Source organism: Vigna unguiculata, chromosome 10, assembly GCF_004118075.2.
Source record: "Vigna unguiculata cultivar IT97K-499-35 chromosome 10, ASM411807v1, whole genome shotgun sequence".
Classification (NCBI taxonomy): Eukaryota; Viridiplantae; Streptophyta; class Magnoliopsida; order Fabales; family Fabaceae; genus Vigna; species Vigna unguiculata.
This window is the reverse complement of record NC_040288.1, coordinates 35,783,739-35,811,157: the sequence shown is the minus strand read 5'-3', so window position 1 is coordinate 35,811,157 and position 27,419 is coordinate 35,783,739. Positions and strand designations below refer to the sequence as shown.

The window sequence follows — 27,419 nt, the reverse complement described above, 5'->3', positions numbered from 1 at the left end:
TACTTTAATTTTTGCATGTGAAATAAACAATGTTACTTGGATTTGATTGCTGAATTTTTTTTTCTATCGAGTACTGAAATGTGAAGAATCTCCTGAGTGTTACAGCTGGCATCATTTTGGCCCTGTATACTTTTGCTCGTTCAATAGTAATTCGTGTGACGAAGGGAATACGGCACTCAGAATCTGGTTCTGCCTCAAATGTTCTTAACATGGCTGTTGGTTCAACAAATAAGGAGGAATCTCGTCCTCCTTTACGTGCTCCCGGATTCACAACGACAAAACTTTCCTCATCTACCTTAAAACGCCTCGGGGAGCTTGAAGAGAAAGTTGACATGCTGCAGTCAAAGCCTAATGTGATGCCATACGAGAAAGAGGAGCTGCTCAATGCTGCAGTTTATCGTGTGGATGCATTGGAAGCAGAGTTGATAGCCACAAAAAAAGGTTTATATCCATTTCTGAATCACTTTTTAAACTTTTGGTGTATGTGTGTGGCATCATGTTCAACAATTTTGTGTATATCTATAACTGGTGTGTTTAACTTTGTGAACATGCTTTATACGAGGCTTTGATAAAACAAGAAGAACTTATGGCACACATAGACAATCAAGAAAGAGAGAAATTCAAGGCAAGTCGATGATGTTTGCATCTTGTTTAGATGAAGTTCTAGTTATGGTGTATGGGGACTCTTAAAAGTGTGTTCTATCTGTTTGAAATGCAGAGAAAGGTTTGCTGGTAAAGAAGACAACGTGCATGGTCGAGTTGTTCGATGGGTGGTTTCAGTATCATACTTCTCTCCCTCCACAAATATATACATTATATGAGGAGAACCAATTGACGGGCAATGATGTATAAAATTGCAGGGAAACGTTGGTTTGTATTTCTGTCATTTTCCAAATAAATTTTCATGACATCATGTTAGAATAAAAAAATCACAGTGCACGAACATAAGCAATATTTTGCTTGGCAGAAAGATTGATAATGGTACAACACCGATTAGACTGAGTTAATTACATAATGAAACAGTAACTACTATATTACATCGGATCTCTGACATGAATTCAACTTTTATCTCATCCATCATCTTTTATCTGAGAACGTTTGTACTCAACTCCTGTTAATTTTCGGATCATGATGATCTTCATTGCATCGGGTTCTTCAGTCACAGTCACCATGATTACGTACAAGTTGAGGACGCAATCATGCTTTTACAAGTTGCTTTTGCCTGCACCTTGAACGGAGCAGTTCTACTGACGCTAGACTTCTGCAGTACATAATAAGCCCGTCAGATATGTTGGTACTTTCTAACCAAAAGCAGAGAAAGTCTAAACCAAAAATAAGCAAATCGTAAATAGTACTTGAGCGTGTCCTTAAGGATAAATGACTTTAGAAGTGAAGAAATACTTTCCACATAGTAAGAGTGCTACAATGCGAAAGTAGGGTACCATCCATCCATGACATGAAAATTAGACACCATTTAGGAGTTTATAATTAATATGTAAGAAAAGCACTTGCAGAAACAAAAATCAAGATTTTATACGTCTTGTTCATCAAGTTCCACTGTACAAGTTAGGCTGGAAACTTAAGTGGCAGCGGAAATGCTAATAGGGAACTAAACAACCAGTAATAAATGATAATCGGATAGTGTCCGACCTATATGTACCCTCCCCGGCGAAAAAAATGCAGAAACTAAATTCACAAAAACAAGCTCCAGTTAATATTCACAACAATTATTCGGTTCCACCCAGATTCCTGGGTTCAGTAAACAAATTTTCAACAATTAACAAATCACAACATATGACAATCAAACCCATCCTATATACCCCAAATGCCCTCCCCAAAACACATATCTTGTAATCGGTGAAAAACAAAAATGCATACATTTAATTTAAGATGGGGTGAGTTTCTAATATCAAAAAGCAAAATGGTTCTATCCATGGTTTATGATATATCAATATTCCATAAGGAGTACTCTTCAAAGTTGTAGTTTGTAAAGAAAATGAAGTCTTGAAACAATGTTTCAAATCCCAAATAGCAATGTGTACCCGGGTCCAAAAACGCTATAGCAAGCTAGTGGGTAACCACTATTTTGAAAGTTTCTATATAATTTACAAAGGGTGTGTATGTAGGCATATAAATTCTAATTAATTAAAAAGGCTCAAATCATCAATAAAATGTCAAGGATGTCAAACAAGTAAACACTAACAAAAATAGCACCCCAAAAAAGCCCTAAATTTCTTTTTCAACATCATCTTCAAAATCCGAGCTTTATTTACCATTTTCACAACTGTTACAGCTGCAATTTTCATTTTTGAGGATTGAGATCACAAAAATAACCCCCAAAAAAGCTCTAATGTCTTTGTTTAAGGGGCTTTTTGGAATCAACCCATAGTGCCACTGGGGCCCCTATTTGGTCCACTACAGCCGCTACTCTAAACTGCTTCATTACGGCAACCCTTGTAGTGTTCAGTTGCAGCACTGCGGCTATAGTGGTGCTTTAGTGTGCTATTTAAATATGTCATGAAGTAAATTTAAAATAAAAATTATTGTGGTCAAAATTGGTTATGAAAGTCATTTGATTGGAATGTGTCAGCATGCTGGTGAAAGCATGACCACTTCTGGTAATCCAACCAACACAAATCCTTTGTAACTACTGGAATTAGAGACAAAAAACAAGGAAAAGAATGAGAAGGGAAAACCTTGAAATGGCTCGTGAGCTCAATGTAGACACAGAGATCATCAGTCAGGCCACGACCAAACTAGGCTGACCAAACGAAAAACCAGAACTGAGCTGAAACCACTGTCTATAACATAGACTTTCTGAGTACTGTTTACAACATTACATTGCAAAGTTAGAGATAAGATATTTGCAAAGCAAAAACAGGTGTTCTGAGTGTTAATGTATTATTGTGGAAAAAAATTATCAAATGAATTAGCAGGTAGAACAACATTTTTTCTTTACTTGAATCTAAAATTTGAAACAAATAAAATCCGGAAAAATTAATTTAACAAGTAAAAGTAATTGAAATCTACAAGTTTAATATATACATTTTGGTCAAAAACTAACGGCCAAAACTAGATGGTTTATCAGAACAAATTAACAAATGCCTCAATAAAGATTAATAATAAGGAAAAACTTTTTATTTCTCAATGTATTAGATCTCCTACGAAATTTTTTCATAAGCTAAATCTCCTACGAACTTGCATACACACTGCCTCAGAATTTGAGGATCAAATGAACTTTAAATAACTAAATATAATCAGCTGTACAGCTTCTAAAGATTATCAAACCACGGAGCTAATTATCTGGCATGACAAGTCTACGTGGCGGACCATAACAGCACTTTTGGTAAATTACAGTTACACTTGTTGAAATTTCACACAACACAATCGTGTGTTATGTTTACCGTAACCTCTCTTAATTACGAAACATGTTACACTGTGATACCTACCCAATAAACACATTGCACCATGCATCTGATAGGGACTGTAATATGATTGTCTAAGTCTCACATCGATTAGTATGAGATGCTCAATGAAATATTTAAGTGTTTGGTTCTCTCTCTTTAATAGCTAGGTTTTTAGGATGAGTTCTCCATGTGCTTGGGTGCTTATTAGTGTGTCCTTCTAAGATTGGTTACTTCAGGCCATAAAAAGGCCAGAGGTATAGTACAATTTCAATAAATCACAGCATTGTTAATTTCCCTAACACTTTCTATTAAAAAGATAACTGAGTTTCAATATTCTGAGAAAAGGATGTCGCTATGCATATCAAGTACTTGCATCAAGATAACTGATTAAACATTACTTGGAGTGCATTACTGCACAGACTACAACTTTCCACTTGGAGCCTAAAAAAGAATACAGGTTAAATTGTATACCAGTTAATTTTACAGCAAAGAGGCCAACCTAACCGCCCCTGTATCACTCAAGTAAAGAAAATGGAAATGAAGCATAAGTTCAGCTACAACTAACAAGTGTTTCACCCAGCATTTTACCAGTGCATTCATATTTTAACAACAAAGACAAATCAAATTTCAGTTCTATCAATAATTTTCCAATGAATAGAATATTGACATATCACTTTCCCAGTTTCAACAATATGTACAAATAAAAACAGACATGAACTGGACCAAATGCATTTATAATTTATCTAGTGCCTCCGTGTGTGTAGAAAAAATATATATAGACATTTTAGAAATAATAAAGGAGCCAAGAGTCTAATATGTATTAACATAAAAGCTTTCACAAATCAATTCAACATGTTCATCATAAGGAAATTGAAAGTAAAGCCACATTGAACCATTATATGAAGCACACTATAAGTTTCCAAACTTAAGATTTGCATACAAAAAACCTTCTGAAGGATAAATAATAATTACAAATTGCAAATACTTACCAATGCAATCTTCCCAAGTATTACCTATATAACAGAGACTGCTAAATCTAGGTACGCAATTTGTTATGTTTGCAAGTTCATAAATCTCTTCCATGGTCCATTTTCGACATTTCTTTGTAGCAGCTCACTATCTTCTTATCTAATTCATAATATTCTTCCATTTTACTCATTCGCTTCAGATCCAAGTCAATGAAATACACCTAATATAGATCAAATAGAATTTGAAAGAAAATATAATTGTAACAAGCATCATACATATTGTTTTATAAAGATAAACATAATACAATCATTATAATTGTGGCTAAGGGAAGCAGAAATTCAAACTGGCTTCATAAGACATGAAATCGTGAGCGTGATCAAGTCATTCACAAGATATGGTCTGTGCATACACATTAAAAGCCCCATTTTGAACTGATGTGCTTTAGGTTTTAGTACTTCATGAGAGCAGACACAAATTTTCGTTCAATAAAAAATGACACTAAAGACAGTATTCAGATTTTTTAGCATTGAAAATTCATTCTCAGTTGTAACAGGGAAACCTTTGGAAGGATTTTTTTCCTTTAGCATCTGTTAGGAATTCAGTAAAGCATTACAGATATCATTCTATAGCCTCTATTTTTTTTTTGTAATTTTAGATACCTTTTGCGATAAGTTTATGCCAAACAACTATTTTAGTTTAAATACAATAGGATGTCCACTCACTCCAGAGCAGTAAATTATGAAGTGCCACATTAAAATAAAATAAATAAATTACAAATTAAGGATTAAACACTAAATATACTAATTTTAAAAGATTAAACTAAACATTAAATAAAAAACTAAAATCAAAAAACCCAAATCTTTTTTCCTATTTCAATTATTCCATTACCATCTCATTCTAGTTCTTCCACTTCATTGGAGTTTATGAATATTCTTGAGTGATTTATTATCAATAGTAATATGCTCTATAAGGATGCTTTTGGTGAAACAGTATATCAAAACAACGGTTGAACACAACATTTCAGTCCCGTGGATGTAATTTTTGTTTGATTTCTCACTGTGATCAGCGAGTTTCTCTTGGAAACAATTGAAAATAAAATATTTCAATCTGATGTTTTTCTTTCAGAGACATCCTTTATTTGGTAGAGTATGAGTAAGGCATAAGAAATTCAGACTTTCTTTTTTAATTGTAGTGTTTTATTTAATTGTTTTTTCATTTAGTTTTTGAAAAGAATTAGTATATTTATTATTTTCCTCGAATATATTATTTATTTCTTTATCACTTTGTCATTCACCACTGATCCATTCTAGAATGGTTCAACATTTCACTGTATTTAAACTCTTTTTATTCTATTTTGCACAAAAAAATCATCATTCTCAAATGAATCATGCAATGCACTGTCTATCTTATAAAAATAAATAAATAATAAAAATGTGAAGGGCTGCCTACCTTGAATTCAAAGGTTTGGTTAGTTGACTGAAGATACACGTTATCACATACAGATCCAGTATCCCCCTCTTTCCTTGGTCTAAAACATATCATAAAGCTGCAGTCTTTTGCAGTTGCTGCTACTAGAAAGTCCTTTACAATTCTCAAGCTTTCATCCAACGAAGCCGAATGTAAAGAGGTATACCTTTTCTGTTGTTCTGCATTCAATTGACTACATACCATGCACTGTTGATGACTAACATCATAATATGCATGGATGGCTCCTTCTATGTCAACATTATCAAGCTTCTGAACCTCTAGAAGCCGATCAACAACTCCTGATGTTTGCACAGCCTCAGTAACAAGAGTAAGCAAGTTCTCTGTACGCAGACCATCGTCAGATTGAATGACAGACTCAAGTGCATCTTCAAATGCTTTAGCAATACAAATGTTAGTATTTTCGGCACCGCCTCCCAGACCACCAAATATGAGAGAGCCGTTCATAAATACACGGAAATTATTTTGAGGTGAAGTGAAGAGATCCTTGATAGCTTTAAAAGTTATTTCCTTTGATCCAGAGAATAGATCAAGTGGATTGTATTCACTTAGCAAAGATATCTGCAAACATATTGGATAAAACTGTTTAAAATTTAAAGGTTAAAAAAATAATGTATGTTTAACTGAAATTATAATAACATCCATCAACAGAACAATAGATTAAATAATGACTCTGAGACTACATGATATCACCACTGGAAGAAGTATGCACTACGCAGAAACAGAATCACCAATAAAGGCAAAATTTTGTGCATGGGTACCTCTCCTTGCTGCAATTTTAGAACTTGGTGCATTTGAAAGCGAGTTATGGTCCTTTTGACAGCAGTTTCTTCAGATATGTATCTTGAAAGAGGAAGAAATCCCCATTTGGGCTACTTGTTCAGAACAACACTTAAAATGTTAACAACAAGCAAAAGAGAGAGCAAGGAGGAACAAGTTTGATACTTAATTTAAAATTTTAAAGTTTAAACTAAGTTGTTGTCTAATATTGAGAAGGCGGAGAAATTTTGACACCAAAGAATAATAATATATGACACTATAGAGAGCGTACCTTTATCTCAACAGATATGCAGGGGCTCGATCCTAGATTACCTGAAATAAACAGAGAGCTTGCAACAGAACTTTCAAATGTTTAGCAGAAGCGATGTGAAATAAGAAAATTTGGATGTGTTTACTAAATTAATATTACAAGGGATAACACCAAATAGGAAAGAGACTAGAGATTGTGGTTTTCTTGTTGGAAGTGTACTAAGCATTACTATAGAATACTGAAACGATTAGTAGCATATCTCCCGTTCAACCCTGAAACCTGCCCTCCCTTACTTCTATCTTGCTTTCATGGTGCACATTTGGATGGATGATTTCTCAGCGTAGTGCTATAAAAGGTTAACTGAAAGAAACATAGCGTCCACAGCAACTACATACTCCAGAATTCCACATGCACATAGGGTAACAATTATTCTTTGAACTGAAGCAAGTTCTCAAAGGCATCTCAATACCGTGAGTGAAGAGTGAATGATCAGACAAGAGAAGCACAGAATCACGATGCATGTCGACCAGTGCATTATCAACTCTCCAAGCAGGACGTTGATAGATAACTTTCTTTTCAATCGATTCAAGAAATTCCCTCGTCACCCCCACAAGCATCTAAACAAAGTAACGAAGGATAAGTGAGAGTCAGAGATCATAATCACTAACCATTAATCTCATATAAGATCTTCCGCACTATACACAAAGGTGGCATGGATGATTTATTAATTAACGAACTATCAAAAATCGCTGAGTAGTACATTTACCAATAACAAAATCAATCACAATAGAATGTTGGGGATTCGGGGGGCAACACAACTCAACACATACCCCGGCATCAACAAATTTGGAACCAAGCAATGGCTTCATAACGTGGTGGACAAAGTGTTGGTTAGCAATCTCATTGTCCGGCGATGAAATGAGTTCGTGAACGTCTTTCCAAAGCAGACGTTCATGCGCAGTCAAGGCAGAGGGGCTCCTCATAGTCATGACCTCAGCGCCACTCCTCGGAGCCTTACGAATGCGCATCACTTTCCCAATCTGCAACATCAATACCATTACCAATGTACCATTGATCAAGCTTCCATTATGATACATTTCAATTAAAACAAAAGAATTGAGGAACGTACAAACGTAGGAAACGATCCGGTGTATGCAAGAACAAGATTAGCAGCTCCTTCGCCCCGGTAAACCCACTTACCTGCGTCCTCTTCCTGTAAAATGACCTCCATCAAACAGCCTTTGCCTAAGAAAACGAACGATTATGAGTGAAGCATTTCATCGAACACTATCAAGACACTCCAAATCAATCATAGGAAAAATTCAAATACCTAACAACTAGAATGCACTGAGAAACAAAAAACAAAAACCTGTTGGCCACTGTGTCCAGCTCTAGTAATTGCGGCTCAAATCCTTCATTTGTTGTAATTCTGACGTGATTCGACTGCAATATTATTTTGTTTTCTTAGAAACATATATTGGAAATGGATGTACTTCAGTCTAACAGAATTATTATTTTTACCGGATGTCAACCTTTCAACATTACTTGGTCTAAAACTTTTTATAATTCAATTATAGATTCCTTTAAAAAAATAAAGTTATAATTTATTTAGTAATCACTTGAAATCAACCCACTAAAATTAGCCTCACTACTTGGGAGTCACTACGTACCGTTGATAGTTACATGTTCAATCACCACCATCTTCAATTGCAATGGTTTCTCTAAACATTTGCGCAAGACTAATTAATAATTTCTTTGAATTCCATCAAGTTAAAGACAAATTAATTTAAGACACGTTTTCGATAATCTTCTCCAAAAAAAAAAAACAATAAATTTAATTTCTTTATAAGTTAAAACCAACACCGTTAACTTAAATATAGTTTTATAAATAAGCCTAAGATGATGTTGTCCACCAAAAAAATATGATGATTATAGTCTAATAATTTCAGAGTATTTAATAATTTCTTATTTGCAATGGTTAACGATGTGACCATGTGAAAATATAAACGAGTTGAACAAAACTTTTTAAATCTTTAAAAGAATAGGATTAAATTTTTTTAATACTAATTATTTTAACATTCTAAAAGAAAAAGTTTAAAAAAAAATTAAAATGAAATTGTGATATATTTGAATATAAATTATTTTATTAATAAATAAAAAGACTTGATTAGATTAAACAAGTAATGCAACATTGTCCCACTTCAGTCTCAAAGTGGAAGCCTCAATGTTTCAAAACATACTCCAGTGCATGTCGATCATATAATATAAGGGTGACAATTAGAACCGGACCTGACGGACCTGCCCGCAAGCTCGCACAAATTATGTCAAATTATGTGGGAGAAGCCTGGAAATTGAACCCACAAACACGATCTAGCCCGGCCCGCGGCCCACACCGATTGGCCCGCGGCCCGCATAAACTTAAGTTATTGCACATGCACTTATGTGCTGTTGTTGCTGAGTGAGAGTGAGAAACCAAGCAAAGCAAACCCCGTAAAGCAAAAACATTCCGCCCCTTTCCTTACTTTCTTTTGCCCTAAAAACGCAATCAGTTCCTTGAGCGCACAATGCATCCATCCAATTCACGTCGCTGACCAACCCAATCACAGCCAACGCCGCTGCCGCCGAACGGTCTCCTCCCATCGACGACGACCACTGCACCGCAAGCCACAGGAGCGCACCCCTCCACCCTTTCACGAGTCACGCCCACCGCAGCGCAGCGCAGAAGCTTCTCCCTCCATCCCTTTCATGATTCACGGCCACCGCGGCGCAGCGCAGGAGCTTCTCCTTCCATCCCTTTCACGATTCACAGCGCAACGCAAAAGCTCCTCCATCCCTTTCACGATTCACGAGCACCTCCACCCCTTTGTTGATTCCCGGCTACCGCGGCGTAGTAGTGGCTCTCCTCGACCACTTTCACGATTCACGGTGGTCACCGCACCGCAAGCCATTCACGATCATCACCGCACCAACAATCACACAGGTTTTGAGTCTTCCCTTCGATTTCATTTTTGTTGCTTTCTATGAATCTGCAATAGCTTGTATTGATGCTGAATTAGTGTTTATTGCTCAAGTGGTTTGCTATTGAAATTGAATTGGGTTCGTTTGAAGTGTGTGTTGCTTTACATTGTTACTGCTTGAAATGTGTGTTCATTTCGCTGTTGTTGTGTGTTGCCCTTGCCCTTGCTCAATTGTTGGATGCTGCTGATTTGGTTTGGTAATGTGTGTATTGTATCAGGAAATTGAATTAGATTAATTTAGAAACAAGATTGGCTGATAAGGATGATGTTAACATACCTCTTTGTGAAAATGAAATTGAAGAAGATGATACCGAAAAACAGTCTGAAACGATTGAGATTGATAAAAGTTGAAATAAGGCTAGCACAGCTGATTGTTGGAGGTATTTTAGTAAGTTTGGGGAGGATAAGGATAAGGCAAAGTGTAATGGTTGCAACAAAGCTTTTGTGTGTGGTGGAAGAAAATATGGAACTTCACATTTGAATCGGCATATTATGAAGTGTGATAAAATCAAAACTGAAGATATTGGTCAAATGATGTTAGATATGCAAGGAAAATTGAAGGCAAAGAAAATAGATCAATCACTACACCGTCAGTTGTTGTGTGAACTAATTGTTAGGCACAATTTGCCTTATAAATTTGTTGAGTATCCTGAACTTATAAATTGGATTAGGTACTTGTGTCCTTATGCAGTTATGGTTAGTAGAAACACTATTAAGGCAGATATTGGGAGACTCTATGACAAAGAAAAGTTAATTCTTAAAAATCTGCTTCTTTCCATTTCTAGTAGGATATGCTTGACTTCTGATTTGTGGACATCTATTAACACTGAGGGATTCATAGCTTTGACTGCCAATTTTGTGGACTTGAGTTGGAAACTAAATAGCAAACTTCTTAACTTTTGTCACATGCCCCCCCACACACACAAGTTTGGAGTTGTCTAAGAAAGTTTATGAACTTTTGCAAGAGTGGGATTCATTCCTACTTACTATTTATTTTTTTTGGTTTGAATATATGCAGAAGATGTAGAAAATATTAGTTACAAAAATGTGGTGGTAAATGAAGGGTCCTCCGGTGTTGCTTCCAATGTTATAAGCATGGAAGATGAAGAACAATAGACTACAACCATGAAGATTTCTATGTTGGACTGTTTTTTATTTGAACTTTGTTGGTTTGGTGTTTTCGTGTTCTAGGACCACTTTTATGGACTCTTTTATGTTGTTATTGCACTTCATATGATGTCCAGAACTTGTTTGTTACACTTGTTTAATGCTCCAAGACTTCATTTTATAGACTGTTTTTTATGTTGTTTATTGCACTTGTCTAGGTTTTGGTTGATTGCACTGTTATAATACTCCAACAATCATGTTATTGCACTGTTTTTATGTTTTTTCTGCACTGTTTTTATGTCCAGGATTGCTTCAAAATGGTTAGAATGCTTTTTAGTAAAAAAAAAATTGTCCAAACTGTGCGGGCCAACGTATAAGCAGGCGGGCCAGAGTATGTGACCCGCATAAAATGTGCGGGTCGGATCGGGTCGGCCTGCGTTGTGCGGGCCTTATGCGGGCTAGGGGTGTCAAAACGGGCTAGCCCAGCCCGTTTTGGCCCGTTGAAAACAGGCCGGGACGGGCCAGCCCATTAAGAGAAAAAAGGCCAGAAACTTCAACCCGACCCATCCCGTGATGGGCTAACGGGCCAGCCCGTATACCTGTGATTTGAAAAAAAAAATGGCAATACCAATAGCAAAAACAAATACCAATAGCAGAAACAGAGACCAATACGCACATAGGGCATGGATGCTTTCTGCTTTCTCCTTCTTTTGACAGAACTACAAATAAAATAATGCATGACAGTTTCCCATACAGTTCTCACAATTTCTCTGTGATCATACATATATATATATATATACACATACATATATATATATATATGTATGTGTATATATGTATGTATGTATATATATACATACATACATATACACACATACATATATACACATACATATATATATATATACATATATATATATATATATATATATATATATTACTTGTATTGATACATATATGTGTTTCAACAATTTACTTATAATTGATGATGCTGAATTCTATTCATATATGTGTTTCGATAGAGAAGTCATCATCAGGAATGAGGCCACCACGAACTCTCAATATTTTCCCATCTGAGTCTATGCACGTAGTGCCACTACCCAATTCTAAGGTACCAAACATATAACAATGGCAGAATTGAGGAATCGAAAAATATATAGCAGAAACAGAGACCAATCAGATTCAGTACAAACAATAATTCAATGTCATTGGCAGTAGCAGAAGAACACAACAATTAGGGCAGGAAGGGGAATCGAAAATTCAAAATCACCATGGTAGTAGCAGAACCAGAAATTAGGGCACAAAGTGGAATCGAAAATTGAAAATTGGGAACGAACCTGCGTCGCCGTCAATGTCGCCACCAATGGGGTCACCACGTCGTCGTCGTTGTCTTCCACCGTCGGAGATTAGATGCGAAGTGGGAGAGATCGTTGTTCGCGTTGATCGCTGCTCGCTTCGTGATGATCGTTGTTCGTCTTTCGTGGGTCACTGTACGCCGTCGCCGTCTTCTTCCATGGCTCACGTCGTCGTCGTCGCCAGTCACCTGTGCGTAGTGGTCTGTAGTGTTGCGTAGTGATGCGTGGTGGACCGGTGATGCGTGGTGGTGTGCGTCTGGCCTGAAGGAGAAAAATGATTTGGGGGAAAGAAAAGAAACTCCAAAGAAAAGAAAACTTAAGTTATCTTACGGGCCAGCCTTTCATCACACATGGGTCAGCCTTTCATCACACACGAGTCAGCCTTTCATTAATTTTTTTTTTCACACAGGGGTTACAGGCCAGCCTACGGCTAGCCCGTCATGCAGCCCGACCTATTGACGGGCCAGATTGGCTGGATTAGAATGGGTCACGGGTTGAAAATTCTGACCCAACCCGTTCCTTTAATAACGGGCTAAGGAACTGGCCTGTTGGAATCAGCCCGTATTGTCACCCCTAGTTAGATCCCTTAAGGATAAAGGAAGATTTGAAGGAATATTATTGATTACGTCCTATGTATTTGTTAGTCATAATTGTAAAACTTTGTTAAAGAACCTTTTTCTTATTGGCATGGAAAGATAAATATATTTTTCATAACTCAAATTAAATTAGATAAAGCATTTAGATAATCTACTTTTAATCGGATAACCACTTTAATAAAATAAAATAAAATAACTTAAAAATAAGACATCTTTCGCATTAATAGATTAGGCTAAGTAGCTAATTGATTTTATTAGAAGAAAACTAGTAGAATAAATCTTTTATATTCAGTCGTCTAGTATTTTATCGATTGCATAAGTGATCTTGTAAAAATCATCATGTCTCACTTAATCGATTATAGGTTTAGTATCTAATCGATAATAACTATGTTTGAAATCTTATAAATTTTCTTTTGGATCTTGAAATGTTTTGTATAAAAAAGTTTTGTATCTTTGAGTACTTTGCATAGGAATTAATATTGATTGTTTCGGTACATTTTTCACTAAGCTTATCATACAACAGGATGTAAATTCTTAAAGAATCGAATAGGTATACAAAATTTTGTGTTAATCACCTCTCTTTTAATAATCTTTTTGATATGAAAATGGCCATTAAATCTCCAACTTGAATATTACATCAATAAGTTTTCAAAAAATTTTCATTTTAACGAAAGAACTTAATTTTATCAAATTTAACCAATTCACCCCTCCATTTTTAGTTGAATGAGCCTATTTCTCATTTTAACATCCTAAACCAGTACCATGTATGCCATGAAAGTACTATGTTAATTGCTTGAACCCTCTACTATCAAACACAACATAATAATCTAAATTAAGAAAAATAATTACAAAATTTTACTTTAGAAAGTGCAAGATTAAGGTATCATTATTTGTAAAAATACACCTCGTGATAACTTTACAAATACATTTTTTTTATGAGGGTTCTAATAACTAATTAGTTGTAGTGAATTTCTTCCAAGGACTATATGATGTTGAAGAATAAAGTCCTCAAATAACATGTGAGTCTCCACCATAACCATAACCAATATGAATTCCACATTTATGATAAAACAATGAAGTATCTAAACAAGTAGTTACGAGACCTAAACAAAACAAGAAAAGATTTATTTACAAACTTTTGATATTCATGCATAATATTAGATTTCATGACATTAAGTTAAAAAAAATATATTCATAAAAATAGTATAATCATTCAATCCAAAATTTCAAAGCAATAAACCAAATTATGACATAAGGTATTCAAGATTGTTAAGTGTTTAACATGGATAATTATGAAACCTATGCATAATAGGTTTTCATGTCTTCCAAATGAACACATTGTTGTATTCTTTTCTAATTATAATTTGATGGCGTCAAATAAACTATAGTCTTTCTAATTGTTGTTACAATTAAGAAAATCTATCCATGTATTGATTCAACATAGCAAAATTCATTGTTATGAAATTGAATAATGTGAAGTGTTTTAGTTGTTCTCTCAACATTTTCATCAATATTTATAAAAGAAAAAATGGTAACTCTAATTAAAACTCACCTGAGAAAGTTTAACGCTGAGGACACCACCATTACAAAAACATAGTTCCTAACTTCCTATGTTATAACGAGATGTTATTGTGATTGGAAACATAAATGAAAAGAAAAGATCCCAATATGACTACACTATTTTTCTAATTTATTATTGGTTGTCCTTATTTTTCGTTCATAATTATGAATCTTCTCTTCCCCTCACAAATCATTATCCTATGCGATATTTCTTTTAGGAAGACTAAGTCCTCAAATCTTTAAATTGATTTTACATTTACATTTATAAAATTTACTACAAATTTGTCTACCTTTACGTTTGAAACCCAATATTTATTTTATACGTTATTTTTCTTTTCATTCCATGATTTGCAAGTTTTTTATTTTGAAAGCTTTTCATAGATAATGGTTAAACATTCACTTAAACAATTTTCTAGTGCTTTAACTTTAATATTGTCCTCTTTGTGGTGAGTATATGCTAGGGGTTCCGATGCTAAAATCAATTTAAGTTCGATCGGTCAAAGCACTTCATGATGTAATAAATGTGTAATGAATGTATCAATAATCATACATTTGACCTATATTTATAGTTTTTTTCTATGAACTTTTGATTAAGAACGACCTAACTTCCTTTGAACTTGTTTACCAACTTGTTTAGGCTAGTTGTGTATTTAGCTGATTTTAACAATGACGGTCTATTTTCTCTACAACCATTCAATAAGTTATATCAACTTCATCCGACTTGCTGTGCATATGTGCCAAAATATAAACATAAATTACATGTTCCATTTAGATAAACAAGACCAAAGCATTAATCATACAAAATGTAATGTTCCTTAATTGCACCGGTGATACCCATAATTTTATTTTATATCAGTATAAATTAACATCATGTTGTATAGAAGCAAAAGATAACACAAATGACCTAACTTATGCTTATTATTAAGTGCCATGTCTACAAACATATGAAAATAAAACATGTGAACTTAAAAAAACACTTGCCAAACCATACACATGAAATTCACTTTTGAGACAACAAATTAAGAAAATTTAACATAAATAGTTAAAACTATTTTTGCTCTTCATTATTTGTTTGTTACTTTAATACTTAACATGATCTTGACCAACATGCAAATTTGTTTCTTTGTAAAACTAGACTGAACATATTTTTTTTAATCTTAAATAATTTTATTTTATGTTTAATAACTTTTTTATAGAAATTTCATGACTTACTAGAGTTTTATAAGCTTTCTCAAATTATATTAAAGTTTAACGTTAAAATTAAAAATAATTCGATAAAACCCATGTTTAAAATATATTAAAAAATAATTTTGTAATGATGACCTAATATTAAAATTAACATTTAAAAATAAACTATAAAACATAATGATTTTAAGTAAAAATACATTTCTAAAAATAGACTATTGAATTAAAAAGTACAAATAACATAATATTTTAAGTTATTCATGTTTAATATATTACATAGGTTTTTTTTATATTCAAGTGGTCGAAGTATATTATAAATATTAATTGTGAAACTTTAAATTTATATATCATTATATCTTTAGAGATCAAGTATCTGTTCATAATGTATTAAAATATTATTTTATAATGGTCCAACATTACTTTAATATACCTAAAATATAGAGACAAAAATCAAATTTTAAACCGTAAATAAAATATACCTATTTTCAATAAAACCCAAATTTTAAAATACGTTATTGAGTGCAATAATACTCACTTAAAGAATTATCTTATTTTTATTAAATAAAGAATAAGTATATCAAATTAAATTATGCATTTAAAGAATAAAATTAACTTAAATTAATTTTTTTATCTACTTAATTACATTAATTAATAATTTTCTGTTTTACAAAAATAAGGAGAAAAAGAACATTTAAGGAAATCTCATTGATTTAAAATTTGCACATATTATTTTCAAATAAACCAAATATATTCCTACTGACTAAATACGCATGTAGTACTAATTTAAAATTACTTGAGCAAATACTTGGTAATTATAAATATATTTCATTTTATTTTTACTTGGTAATTATAAGTATATCAAATTAAATTATGCATTTAAAGAATAAAATTAACTTCAATTAATTTTTTTGTCTACTTAATTACATTAATTAATAATTTTCTGTTTTACAAGAATAAGGAGAAAAAGAACATTTAAGAAAATCTCATTGATTTAAAATTTGCACATATTATTTCAAAAAAACCAAATATATTCCTACCGACTAAATACGCATGTAGTACTAATTTAAAATTACTTGAGCAAATACTTGGTAATTATAAATATATTTCATTTTATTTTGAATATTGATGGCTATATTTAAAGCTTACGTGCCTTAAGATTAATTGTTAAATTATTTTCATACACTGCATCACACTATCTATATAGTACTTTTGCTAACAACTGAATTCAAATTAAAATGAAATAAACGTACAAATTAAGAAAAAAAAACAGCTATGAAATGAATTCAAATTAAAATAAAACAAACGTACAAATCAAATTAAAATAAAATAAACGAACAAATGAAGAATAGAAATTTCATTGGAAAACAATTGAAAGATAGGAACGTAATATTTACACGAAATTTCATCTGACATCCGTAGTGATTAACAGAATAATTAAACCCCTCAAAATATATTTCCTTACTGATTAACAAAATAATTAAACATTTCGAAATCTCGTAAATTTTTTTCTTAAAATCTACCACCGTTACTATGAATATTTATATTATAGAATAATTTTGCTATTCATTATAACAAACTTTGAAAACAATGAATGCACATTATCTTTACGCAATTTCTAAACTCACGTTGAGAAGGCCGAAAAATAGTACAGTCTAGGTTTAGAAAATTGTAAACAGCTGATTATACTGCTAAAGAAAATACCTTGGATAAACCATGAAAATTAAATGTTAACACAAAAATACAGGCTGAAAACGAAATTGGGCATAAATAAGGATAACTCCACTCCAAAAATATCCAAAATTTGTGATCTAGATGCATGTTAAAACACCTATTAATGAAGTTTCACTCATCATCATCGTCGTCTTCATCGTTATCAGCAGCAGAGTTGAGAGCCTGCAAGCGTGCAACCAACTTGGCCTTCCTCTCTTCATAAGTAAGCTTCTTCAGGTTGTACCTACGCAAAGATGGAAATATTTTCAGAAACATTCTCCAGACCAGACATTTCCAATGTCAAAGCAAATAATAAAGCACAAATTAGATTAAAAACGTACGATTACTAAATATACTGCTAATCCTGAAACTTTAGCAAATCCAAAAAATTGATTGAATATACATATTTCATTATTTGTAGAGTATATTACCTCTTGTGCTCCTTTGGTGGCTCTTTCTCAGATTTCTTGAAAGTAGGATCTGCACGAATGGCAGCATGAACCTTCTTATAGAGCTCCTCCAGACCATCAGCCTCTATTCCACGCTTGATATACTCACTGAAGTGTGTCTGGTATTTTTCTGGCTCATCTTCCATCAAGCTCTGCAAAAAAAATAAAAAATAAAATATTGCGCCAAAACATTGCACAAGCACGATGCTAAATAAAATCTGTCTATACCTTCATATAAGAAGCAACATGTCCACCAAAGACATATTTGCGATGAACATCGGCATCAAGCTCCTTCTTATCCTTGTCAAATCCAGCAAACCTTTTGTCACTGTGAGGAATATCCAAACCCCCATCCAAAGCTCCCTGTAAACGATTACAATTATTCAATTTGTCAACTAATAAATCAGAAATCAAACCAAGCAGCATTGCATATAAATATAGGTCACCTTAAGGGCACCAAAAACACGATTTCCTGTTGTAGTCCTGATAAGACCAACATCAAGGAGAGCACGGAATGGTCTCCTGGTATCAGCTGGTTCAACTGAATAATCCTCGCCAGTGGCCTAAAGAGTAAAACAAATCAACTAAATAAGATGTAAAAACAAATATAAACACAAATCATAACAAACTCCTATACCTCAACATTCCCTTCATACTCCTCGTCCATTTCAAGCTTTTTAAGCACTCGACGGGCCAATAAGAGCCCAGTGCAATAAGCTGATCACAAACCCAAAAGAATGAGATATATGCACAAAACACTCGAATGATAAGAGGGTTGGGGAGATAAAGTATTGCAGAAAATACCTGCGGCATAGTTTGTAAGGCCTACTTCAAGACCATAACGTGGCAGCTCATGTGCATATGCTGCAGCAAGGACAATATCGCCAGCAATGCTAGCAGATGTTATTTGGGCTATGACGTCCTTGTTGGTCTAATAAAAAGGTCAAGTTTTATACAAATAACAAAACATATACCAGTAAAATAACTTATTCACATGATATGCCCTAATATGTCTCACTATAAAAACTATAAAAATACGACGATTAATAAATTCTAAACGCGTAAAACCATCTCGAAAGTAGGATACAAATCGAACCACAAAGCGATACTTTGGGGTGTTGTACTTGTTCTTATCCTGGTTAATCAACCGAATCCTGGCACGGTAATCGGTTTTTCCCTCTGCGAAAAATAAGATCACAATTATAAAAAAATGTATGGAAGAAACAATATAGACATTAAAAACAAAGAAGCAAAACAAGCAACACACCTCTTCTTCTCTTAAACTTCACTTGATATCTCTTGAAGTAGGCCCTTGATTTCTGAGCCTTAACAAACGCCTTTGATACACACACAAATGTAGTTAAAAATTAGGTCAGAAAAGAGGCATAGGATAATCCACACACTTTGCAGAGCTTGGTTTGAAACAGATCCGTTATTTTACCAACCGCATAAAACATAAAAACTCAGAAAAAATCAGAAACAATGGAAAACGGTGCAAAACCCCATCATAATTGAAAACTTAAGAAGAGAGGACGTAAACGCATTCATTGAATTGGAACTCAGTTCCACGACCTACTTCTTTGAAGTCTTGTTCTGGGACTAGAGACCTATGGGATTGATGCCGAGACTAAATTCAAAACTAGAGATTGCTCATCTAATTCAGAAAAATGTAATCAGAATTACCCAAAAACCCTATCTATAACAAACAATAAAAGCAAATCACAAACTAAAACATGTATAACTGAAGTTCATATTCTGCACGGAATAACATGGTATCTGAGGAGATGAAAGAAGAAGGATCCAATACGCACCATTGCTCTGAAGCAGGATCTCTTCCCACGACTGTGACTGATGGAAGGGTGAAACCAATCTAAGGTTTGTCAACGTTTTGCTTACAAGACTTGTGGGTAAGGTTTGTTGTGGGCTTAGGGTTTTGTAGGCCCAAATGGGTTTATGGTTTTGGACTTCGTCATCTACTGTAATCTAGTATTTTAGAATGTTATTATACTAAGAAAATTAATTACGGAAAACTCAAAAATACCCCTATTTAGTTATGCCACAACTCTTTTGTGGTTAAATTTACCATGCTGCCCTTTATTCTTATTCACATTCCCCATCTTTTTTGTTGGTTTTGTTGTAGTTTTATTTTTTCTTGTCAGCTAATGCTTTGAACGCTTTTGCTTCTTTTTTTTTTCTGAATTTTTTTATTGATAGTTAGTTGCTATTATTATTGGATTTAACATATTTCTATGTTTTTTGTTGCAAGTTTTATTGCATTATTTTTTTAGTTGATGGGTATTTTTGTAAGGTGAATTGTTTTTGAATCTGGGATCATTTTCAACGTTTTTGTTTCCTTTTATCTAGAGCCGTTAAAATGGATCGGCCGGCCTGTTTGATTCGACTCACCCCGGGTTGGCCACTTAGTGGGTCAACCTAATCCAACTTATTTATAAGTGAGCTAAAAAATTTTGAACCTGGTCTGACCCACCACGGATTGGTGGGTTAAACGGGTTTGCTCACTAGTCCACTTAATTAAATAATATAATTTTTTTCTTAAGTCATAAATTATAATTCAGATTAAAATTTAAATAAACTTCAATACAATCTGAATACAATCCAAAATGATGTTAAACTTCAATACGAACCAAAATTAAAACAAAAAAAAACAAATTACTATCTAAGATCAAAGCATTCTTGTCACTTGTCCAACTATAATATTAGAGTCTTAAATGGATAAATTCACAACATTTCATCTCTTGAAGCATCTTTTTTATTGCTATCTATTTGGAATTGAAGCTAGGTTTCCATTTGTCAACCCACTATTGTGTTTGGTTAAAAAAACAACCCAACATAATGTGTGTGACCATATGGGTTGGTGGGCCAATTCAGCTCACCACGGGTTCAACTCGGATGAGTCGAATTCTTGGTGAATCGGGTCAAAAATTGACCCATATTGACATTTGTAACAAAATTTCAACCCAATTCGGTATAAACCTATGGTGGGCCAGATTGACCCACAAGTTCTAACCCACTTTGATAACTCTATTTTTATCATGTATTTTTTTATCACGCTGCTCGGTATGGTTATGTATTTTTTTGAGTGAAAAAATAATATGGAAATTGTTAGTAGATGAAATTTATGTCCCATCTTTGTTGGTGGACAAATATACGTATATCTATATTCGTTTATCCACTCTTTTCAAATATTAATTAATTTTTTTTATAGAAAATAAAAATTACAGATAAAAGAATGATATTATTAAATATTTAAGGTATAAATATATCTATTTTTTCAATGTTAGACATCATGAAATTCAAATAATATAAATATTAAATAAAAGCATTAAATAACAGATAGATAGAATATTGTATAAAAGAATAAAATTAATCAAATATATTTTGAAAATAACTTGAAACTATAAAAAGAATAAATTATTTAATAAATTTAAATATTTTAGTAATTTAAAATAAATATAAATACATAATATTCATGTAAAGATTTAACGTGAAAATCAAGATAGGTTAAAATATTGACCGTGGATAGAGTTTATTTCCGTGTCATTCTAAAAACATTATTTCATATATTTGTTCTTTTTTAATTTTTAAAAGAAAATAATAACAATCCCAATCATAAGGCGATCCTAGAAGAAAATATCAGAAATGTAGAACGTTCCATGAGGGCTTTCTCCAATCATTCAACGACATTTACAGTAGCCACACGTGACGTGTACTCACTATCATCCAAGTGTGAATACTAGATAAAAGATTATCTTAAATAAATATAACTTAGATTAAATTGGTACACATCTTTTAAACATAGTCTTAAGTTCGATATTTGTAGATAGAAAAACAAAACAGTGCATGAAGAGAAAAAGAAAAAAACACCCAAGTATTCTACGTAATTGTAATAATTAATCAAATCAAATAAAACACGTTTAAATATGTAATTAAAGCAACCTATTTCGTTTGATTTATTTAAAATAACTATTTTCATAATATAATTAAAACCATAAATTTATACCATTCTGTATTTAAGTTAATAACAGAATGAATTGGTTTGTTTGGACAGTAAGTCATATCCTTAATTATAACCAAATTAATTTTAAATAAATTTAGATTTTTTGAACGTAAAGAAATCATGTATTACCTAAGCGAAAAAGTAATACGAAACTGCAAAAAAAAATGTTGAATAATCATGCACCGCATAATTTCGAATTTCATATAGAGTCTAATAAAACAAGTTAATTAGCTAATCTACTACTTTATTTCTTATAGAGAAACATTTCCTCTGTGAAGATTATAATCTTCTATGATTATTCAAATTACATAAACCAAATAAAGTCGGCCTGCAAGGTTAAAATTATTACTATATACACTTATTAATATTTTAATAATACTTTTTTATTTTTAAATTAAGTATTAATATATATTATTATATTACTAAAGCTTTATGATTAAAATGATTTATAAAGTGAAATTTTTAAGGGTGTCAGTATATTTTTGTTATTTATATAATAACATTCAATGGTTTTTTATCATTCAGATTATAATCTCTAAAATTAATTCAATCCAAATAAATGTACACTGGGTAGTTTAGTTTAGTTGCAAAGACATGTCAAAAGGTAATTATTATAGCCACACAACATGAGAAATTGCTTGCAAAAGTATAGAAATCAAAATAAAGAAAAGGTGAGAATACCTCAACTCAGATACCATTGGAAAGTTCACACCAATATAGTTAATACACAACCAATTATACAGAGTGTGACAACCCTATCTTTAAAGTCTAAGCTAGTTCCCTAATACTCATCAATTTACAAACTTCTTTAAAATTGTCATCCATTTCTGTCAATTCTAATAAAATACAGAGTTTATGTCCTAAGAAACTGACAAGCAAAGAATTAGTTCTGGTCTATATAGATGGATTTAGGTTGTAAAACTCAGCTGATCCATCCCTCTGAAAACTGTTGTTAGCACCAAGCTGTAATTTTGGACTTGTAATATGCCAAAATTACAAAATAAGCCAGTGCAATTACTGGTTTCACCCAGCAGCAACAGCATCAGCTCTAGGATTTGTATCCAGTAGTTGATGCAGCTTTGCACCAGAATTTGGTTTGTTCTCACAGAAATCACTCTCAGTGTCTGCACTTCTATCGTTAGAACTGGAATTATTAACTCTTGATAGCAAGTTCTCAGTACTCACAGGTGTAGACCTCTTGCTGTCAATGCTGTCCAAAATTATCTCTTCCCTTTGTCCCAGTTGAGTATTTATCAGTTTTTCCTGAGTCAAAATCAAAGAAGTATTCAATATACAGAATAACTATGAAATGTCACAATAATATGAAGGAAATATTATAGTAATACCCTCAATGCAGAATTTTCCATCCTCATCTGCTCAGAACCTTCAGTCAATTTAGTTATTTCTGACTTCAGTGAAACATTTTCAGCAGTTAACATCTCAACTTTTCGTGCCAATTCTTCAGTCTCGGCCTAAACAGAGAAAATATGAGCATTATTCATCAACTTTTCTCTTGTCAGATCAACCCTTTTCCTATTTAGTTTTTCAATTTCAATTTTTGAGGGCTACATGCAGGGAACTGATTAAGCATGTGATAGGAAAGAAACCAAGCAATTCATGTCTTTTACCAGGCAACAATAAAAAACTATGGAAGATTTGCAAGTCAACAAAAGAATAATTCATACCTGCTTCCTCAGCCTGGACCTTCTAGCAGATTCACGGTTAGATTGTTTCCTCCTCTCCCGTTTCAACTCACGCTCATTCTAAGATATCCAAACATACACACAGGAGATAATTTGCCATCAGTAAAAGATTGAGGGTGAAACATAATTATTCTAGTATGTTTCACAAGCATCTCTATGTACTAAACATCATATGAAACATTAGAATGAACCATTATCTGACCAGACCTGTAACCAAGCTTCAGGAGGCACAGCTGCACAAGGTTGTGGGGCACTCGTGAGATTTTCCTTAGAATGAACAGTCAAAGAGTTCCTAAGCTCCAGTGCTGTGGTCATACCTGAAGAAATTACAGGACCAACAAACTTTCCTGCAATACTAGCTGGGGTAGCAGGCATAATCATTTTCGAAGATGCAGTCTCTTTGGAAATCGGGCCATCTTGTGTCTCAGTTTTCCCTTCTCCATCTGCTTGTACAGTGTGATAAAATATAACCATCAAAACACATATTAAGTAAACAACTTAACTCCTCAAATTAATAGTTTAAGATGTTTAAATATCATGCAAGTGTGCCATTTTCTTCTCAATTTCTTACAAAAGGACCTCAAAAGCTTGACTGTATTTAGACTGAAATCCCGGTAAAAGGCCATCCAAGTATAATTGTGATCCAAGACAACTAAATCATTCATCAAGATGCAACAGTGAATAGGACTGTTAGAGTCATACCAGTGGTTGATGTTTCCTCTCGGCTTCTTTTCATTTTTGTTTGATTAGCCTGAACATACAATTATCAAATAGCATAAAAATTAACTCTTCAATTTGTAGAATCATTCTAAATGAAACACTGTTATTGCACAAGGACAAGAAAAAATATGTTAATAGTGAGAGTTTTCTCACCCCTGCAGTGTTGCCATCACTTCCATCGCTAGAACCCTCAGTATCCACACTGTTCATATAATCATAAAATTATTCAGTTACTCATCAACTAACTAGTATAAGTCCTGGACCAAAATTCTCTTACACGGGAGAAGAGGGAAGTAGAGTTCATTATGGTAATAATCATATAGAAGGAATTTGGATCAACAAACCTCTGTGACAGCCTGTTTTCAGCTCCAAGCTCAGCACTCTCTGCATTGCAATTGCCTATTGACATTGCAAGCCCATCAAATCCTTTCAATTTCTTCATTAATCCCTGATCAGTATTTCCAGATAATTTTGTCGGTGAATCTACACTTGAAGGAGTCCCAGCCTGCATCATTTTTCCATGTAAAAATCATCATAATTCATAGTATTCGGGGAATCATCATAAGATTAGGAACTAAGAAGACAGTTAAGAGACAATCAAAACTTACAGCAGGTGGAGATGGAACTCCCTGGCCGTGTGAATGTGTCCCCTACATTATACCAATATAATTTATGAGTACATAGAAAATTTTCCAATCACGAAGGTTTGTTATTACATTAAGAAGATCAAAGAATCAAAAGGTCAATAACAGCTGAAATGCACCCACATGTAAATAACATGAAAATATCAAGGAAAAAAGGAGTCACGTCTTCACATATTCCTAACCCTTAAAAGTAAAGATTTATAAATAAGTACACTTACAATAGCAACTGCAGGGTGAGTATAGACCCCTCCAGGAGGATAAAATGCTGCATAAGGGGGCCCATAAGGTGGCATCATAGGCTGGAAGAAACAATAAGTTGGCAAATTATTCATCCCTTCCATCTAGGATATATAACAGGAACATCCAAAAAAGCATAGAAATGGTAATGGTAAAACAAAATAAATGTTTCTTGGGGGCACTACCTGTGGCGGACCCCACATGAATGGGTGTGGAGCATGACCAGAAGCCACAGTCGAGTTGAAGTATGGAGGAATGTTGACTCTTGGCCCATAATACTAATATATGGCAAAAATGGTTAGCAATTCGCAAGTGGGAAAAAAATAATAGGTTTCATCAGATCATTGATTTAAGAATAGCTAAAAATAGAAATACATGGACTAAAAGTGTTGATTGATCAAGTGAGTTTACACTGCTACAATCTTCTATTGGGACAAAACTTAAACTACTAAATTTTTGAGATTACATTAAAGCTATTTAGCTAAAACAATGAGTTTGACATGAAGACTTGTGTAATTAAGGCACAAAGGAAATGATGGCAAGAGGTAGGTAACCTGCATGGCAGCCCAATCAGGATAGACATGAATGTTAGGCTGATTTGTCTGATTGGTCTGATCCTGTCAACAAGGTTAGAAATAAGGATTTAGGAAGACGCTTTACAAAATGTGTCCTCACACATAGTACATAAACCAGTTCTCAGCTTACCGTTGTTGCTGGTGAAGAAGGACTTCCAGTTTTAACAGATTTCCCTTCCTCACTGTTTCCCATGAGGCAATCACCAGAAGAAAAGCACCGAGTCAAATATGTCCCAACAAGTTTATTCAGCTGCATTCAAAGAAGCTATGTTGTTGTCAGTAAGAAAATGTTGCAAAAAAGACTCAAATATCATATAACAGGTTCTATCTAGCAACAGTATAATATCAGTGAAAATGTTGGTTTACTCTATTAATGACTTTGTTAGCATTCAGACAACATATACTACAAAATTAACCACTGCAGTTTGACATTATGCCGGTGTAAATATTATACAGATAGCATCAAACAAATACTGCACTTTTCTTGCAAAAAATACCACGGACAAAATGAATACTCAGTCAATAAGAGAATGGTAGAGGGTCAACTATGTCTTTTTGTACCCCACAGTGGATAGAAAGCGATGAACACAAACTACCAACGCATTACATAACAAATAAAACCCAAAAGGACAATCTGAGAACACAATGACAAAAAAGCCCTCCAAATCAAAAATATTTTTCCACTCTCATGGTGAGAGAGGACTATTGAGACTCCAGAATTTGCTACCGGAACCTCCATACTTTACAATTTACAGGCTTAACCCCTGATCCAAAATACCACCACTTCTTCCCTTGTTATTTTTTCCAGCTATTTCATAGAAGAAAACTAAATTCACACAAAAAAAAAAAAAATTCAAAACAAGAATCAAAACACAGAAGGCACCAAATTCAAATAATTTAGCTCATACAACACGAGATCCAGGGCATTCAAAACTCTAATCCTTTTGCTCCATTAAGCAGAACATATATTTGGAAAAAACAAAAATCACGCTATGCTTCCGTTTCTTGTTTCTATAAATTTTCTACCACCTTTTCCCTAATCATAAAACTTCAAACCCAAAAATAAAAATCAAATCTTTCTGAGCTAGAATCACAGCAAATTCCACGTACCTGATACCTGAAGGGATTAAGATATCAAACTCTTAACCAAAACAACGAAAACGTAAATCCCAGAATGAAAAAGCGAAAAACGAACAACAATTGGCTCTGGGGGTTGAAAATATCCTGAAATTAAGGTTTGGAGAAACAATTCCGGTGGTTCTCTATCTACTTTCTCTCTCTTAAAAAACGAGGGAAAGAGCTTGCTTGGGTTTCAGAGAGAGAATGAAGGGGTGGTGAAAAAGAAAGAGAGGAGAGAGAAGGGGCTATGTCCACGTCACCATACACGTGTCGTACACAGAAGCTTGCGTATGCCTACGCCGTATATACGATAGGTTGGGCGAGTGTGGTGGTTGTTGAGGTGGCCATTAATTTATTCCAGTGTCATCGCCATCGTACACGTGGTCATCTCTTGTGGGGCCCACACCAGTTTATCCGTCATGTGAGCTTACGTGTCTTTTGGATTTTAACACTTTCTTTATTAATTAATTAATCAGAAGATATTTAGTATTGCTAAAATTAATAAATATAGTACTTGATTGCAATTATCTTTC

At 33.5% G+C, this 27,419-nt stretch overlaps 4 protein-coding genes across 17 annotated transcripts; 1 reads left to right on the top strand and 3 right to left on the bottom strand.

The window, feature by feature from the left end:
- The first annotated feature begins 156 nt into the window (after window positions 1–156).
- Window positions 157–1,044, top strand: LOC114167672 (phosphatidylinositol/phosphatidylcholine transfer protein SFH8-like). The gene is made up of 3 exons (XM_028052799.1): window positions 157–441; window positions 563–625; window positions 719–1,044. The coding sequence occupies exons 1-3, from the start codon at window positions 210–212 to the stop codon at window positions 850–852; spliced, it is 429 nt and encodes a 142-aa protein (XP_027908600.1). The 5' UTR covers window positions 157–209; the 3' UTR covers window positions 853–1,044.
- LOC114167670 (inositol-pentakisphosphate 2-kinase-like) lies at window positions 855–12,449 on the bottom strand. 10 transcript variants are annotated; one of them, XM_028052791.1, is made up of 11 exons: window positions 12,353–12,449; window positions 8,261–8,334; window positions 8,021–8,136; window positions 7,722–7,931; window positions 7,361–7,508; window positions 6,913–6,953; window positions 6,623–6,733; window positions 5,826–6,422; window positions 4,397–4,596; window positions 2,697–2,824; window positions 855–1,261 (listed from the first exon to the last, which is right to left on the bottom strand). In XM_028052791.1, the coding sequence occupies exons 3-9, from the start codon at window positions 8,120–8,122 to the stop codon at window positions 4,474–4,476; spliced, it is 1,332 nt and encodes a 443-aa protein (XP_027908592.1). In that variant the 5' UTR covers window positions 8,123–8,136; window positions 8,261–8,334; window positions 12,353–12,449; the 3' UTR covers window positions 855–1,261; window positions 2,697–2,824; window positions 4,397–4,473. The 10 variants fall into 10 exon arrangements, with proteins under 10 accessions (XP_027908592.1, XP_027908595.1, XP_027908591.1 ...); XM_028052794.1 differs by lacking the exon at window positions 12,353–12,449 and adding an exon at window positions 9,181–9,270 and having other exon boundaries at window positions 8,222–8,334; XM_028052790.1 differs by lacking the exon at window positions 12,353–12,449 and adding an exon at window positions 9,181–9,270.
- Window positions 12,450–17,368: 4,919 nt separating this feature from the next.
- On the bottom strand, window positions 17,369–19,833 carry LOC114165819 (60S ribosomal protein L5-like). The gene is made up of 9 exons (XM_028050405.1): window positions 19,682–19,833; window positions 19,138–19,207; window positions 18,958–19,049; window positions 18,675–18,801; window positions 18,508–18,587; window positions 18,317–18,433; window positions 18,099–18,233; window positions 17,853–18,022; window positions 17,369–17,665 (listed from the first exon to the last, which is right to left on the bottom strand). The coding sequence occupies exons 1-9, from the start codon at window positions 19,682–19,684 to the stop codon at window positions 17,554–17,556; spliced, it is 906 nt and encodes a 301-aa protein (XP_027906206.1). The 5' UTR covers window positions 19,685–19,833; the 3' UTR covers window positions 17,369–17,553.
- A 2,716-nt stretch (window positions 19,834–22,549) lies between these two features.
- On the bottom strand, window positions 22,550–27,103 carry LOC114167385 (common plant regulatory factor 1-like). Of its 5 annotated transcripts, XM_028052471.1 has the most exons (14): window positions 26,878–27,098; window positions 25,898–26,032; window positions 25,747–25,809; window positions 25,378–25,470; window positions 25,174–25,254; window positions 24,920–24,961; window positions 24,656–24,816; window positions 24,465–24,513; window positions 24,294–24,342; window positions 23,909–24,034; window positions 23,799–23,824; window positions 23,574–23,651; window positions 23,235–23,360; window positions 22,550–23,151 (listed from the first exon to the last, which is right to left on the bottom strand). In XM_028052471.1, the coding sequence occupies exons 2-14, from the start codon at window positions 26,021–26,023 to the stop codon at window positions 22,912–22,914; spliced, it is 1,260 nt and encodes a 419-aa protein (XP_027908272.1). In that variant the 5' UTR covers window positions 26,024–26,032; window positions 26,878–27,098; the 3' UTR covers window positions 22,550–22,911. The 5 variants fall into 5 exon arrangements, with proteins under 5 accessions (XP_027908272.1, XP_027908270.1, XP_027908271.1 ...); XM_028052469.1 differs by having other exon boundaries at window positions 23,799–24,034; window positions 25,898–26,017; window positions 26,878–27,103; XM_028052470.1 differs by having other exon boundaries at window positions 23,799–24,034; window positions 25,747–25,803; window positions 25,898–26,017; window positions 26,878–27,103.
- Window positions 27,104–27,419: the final 316 nt, after the last annotated feature.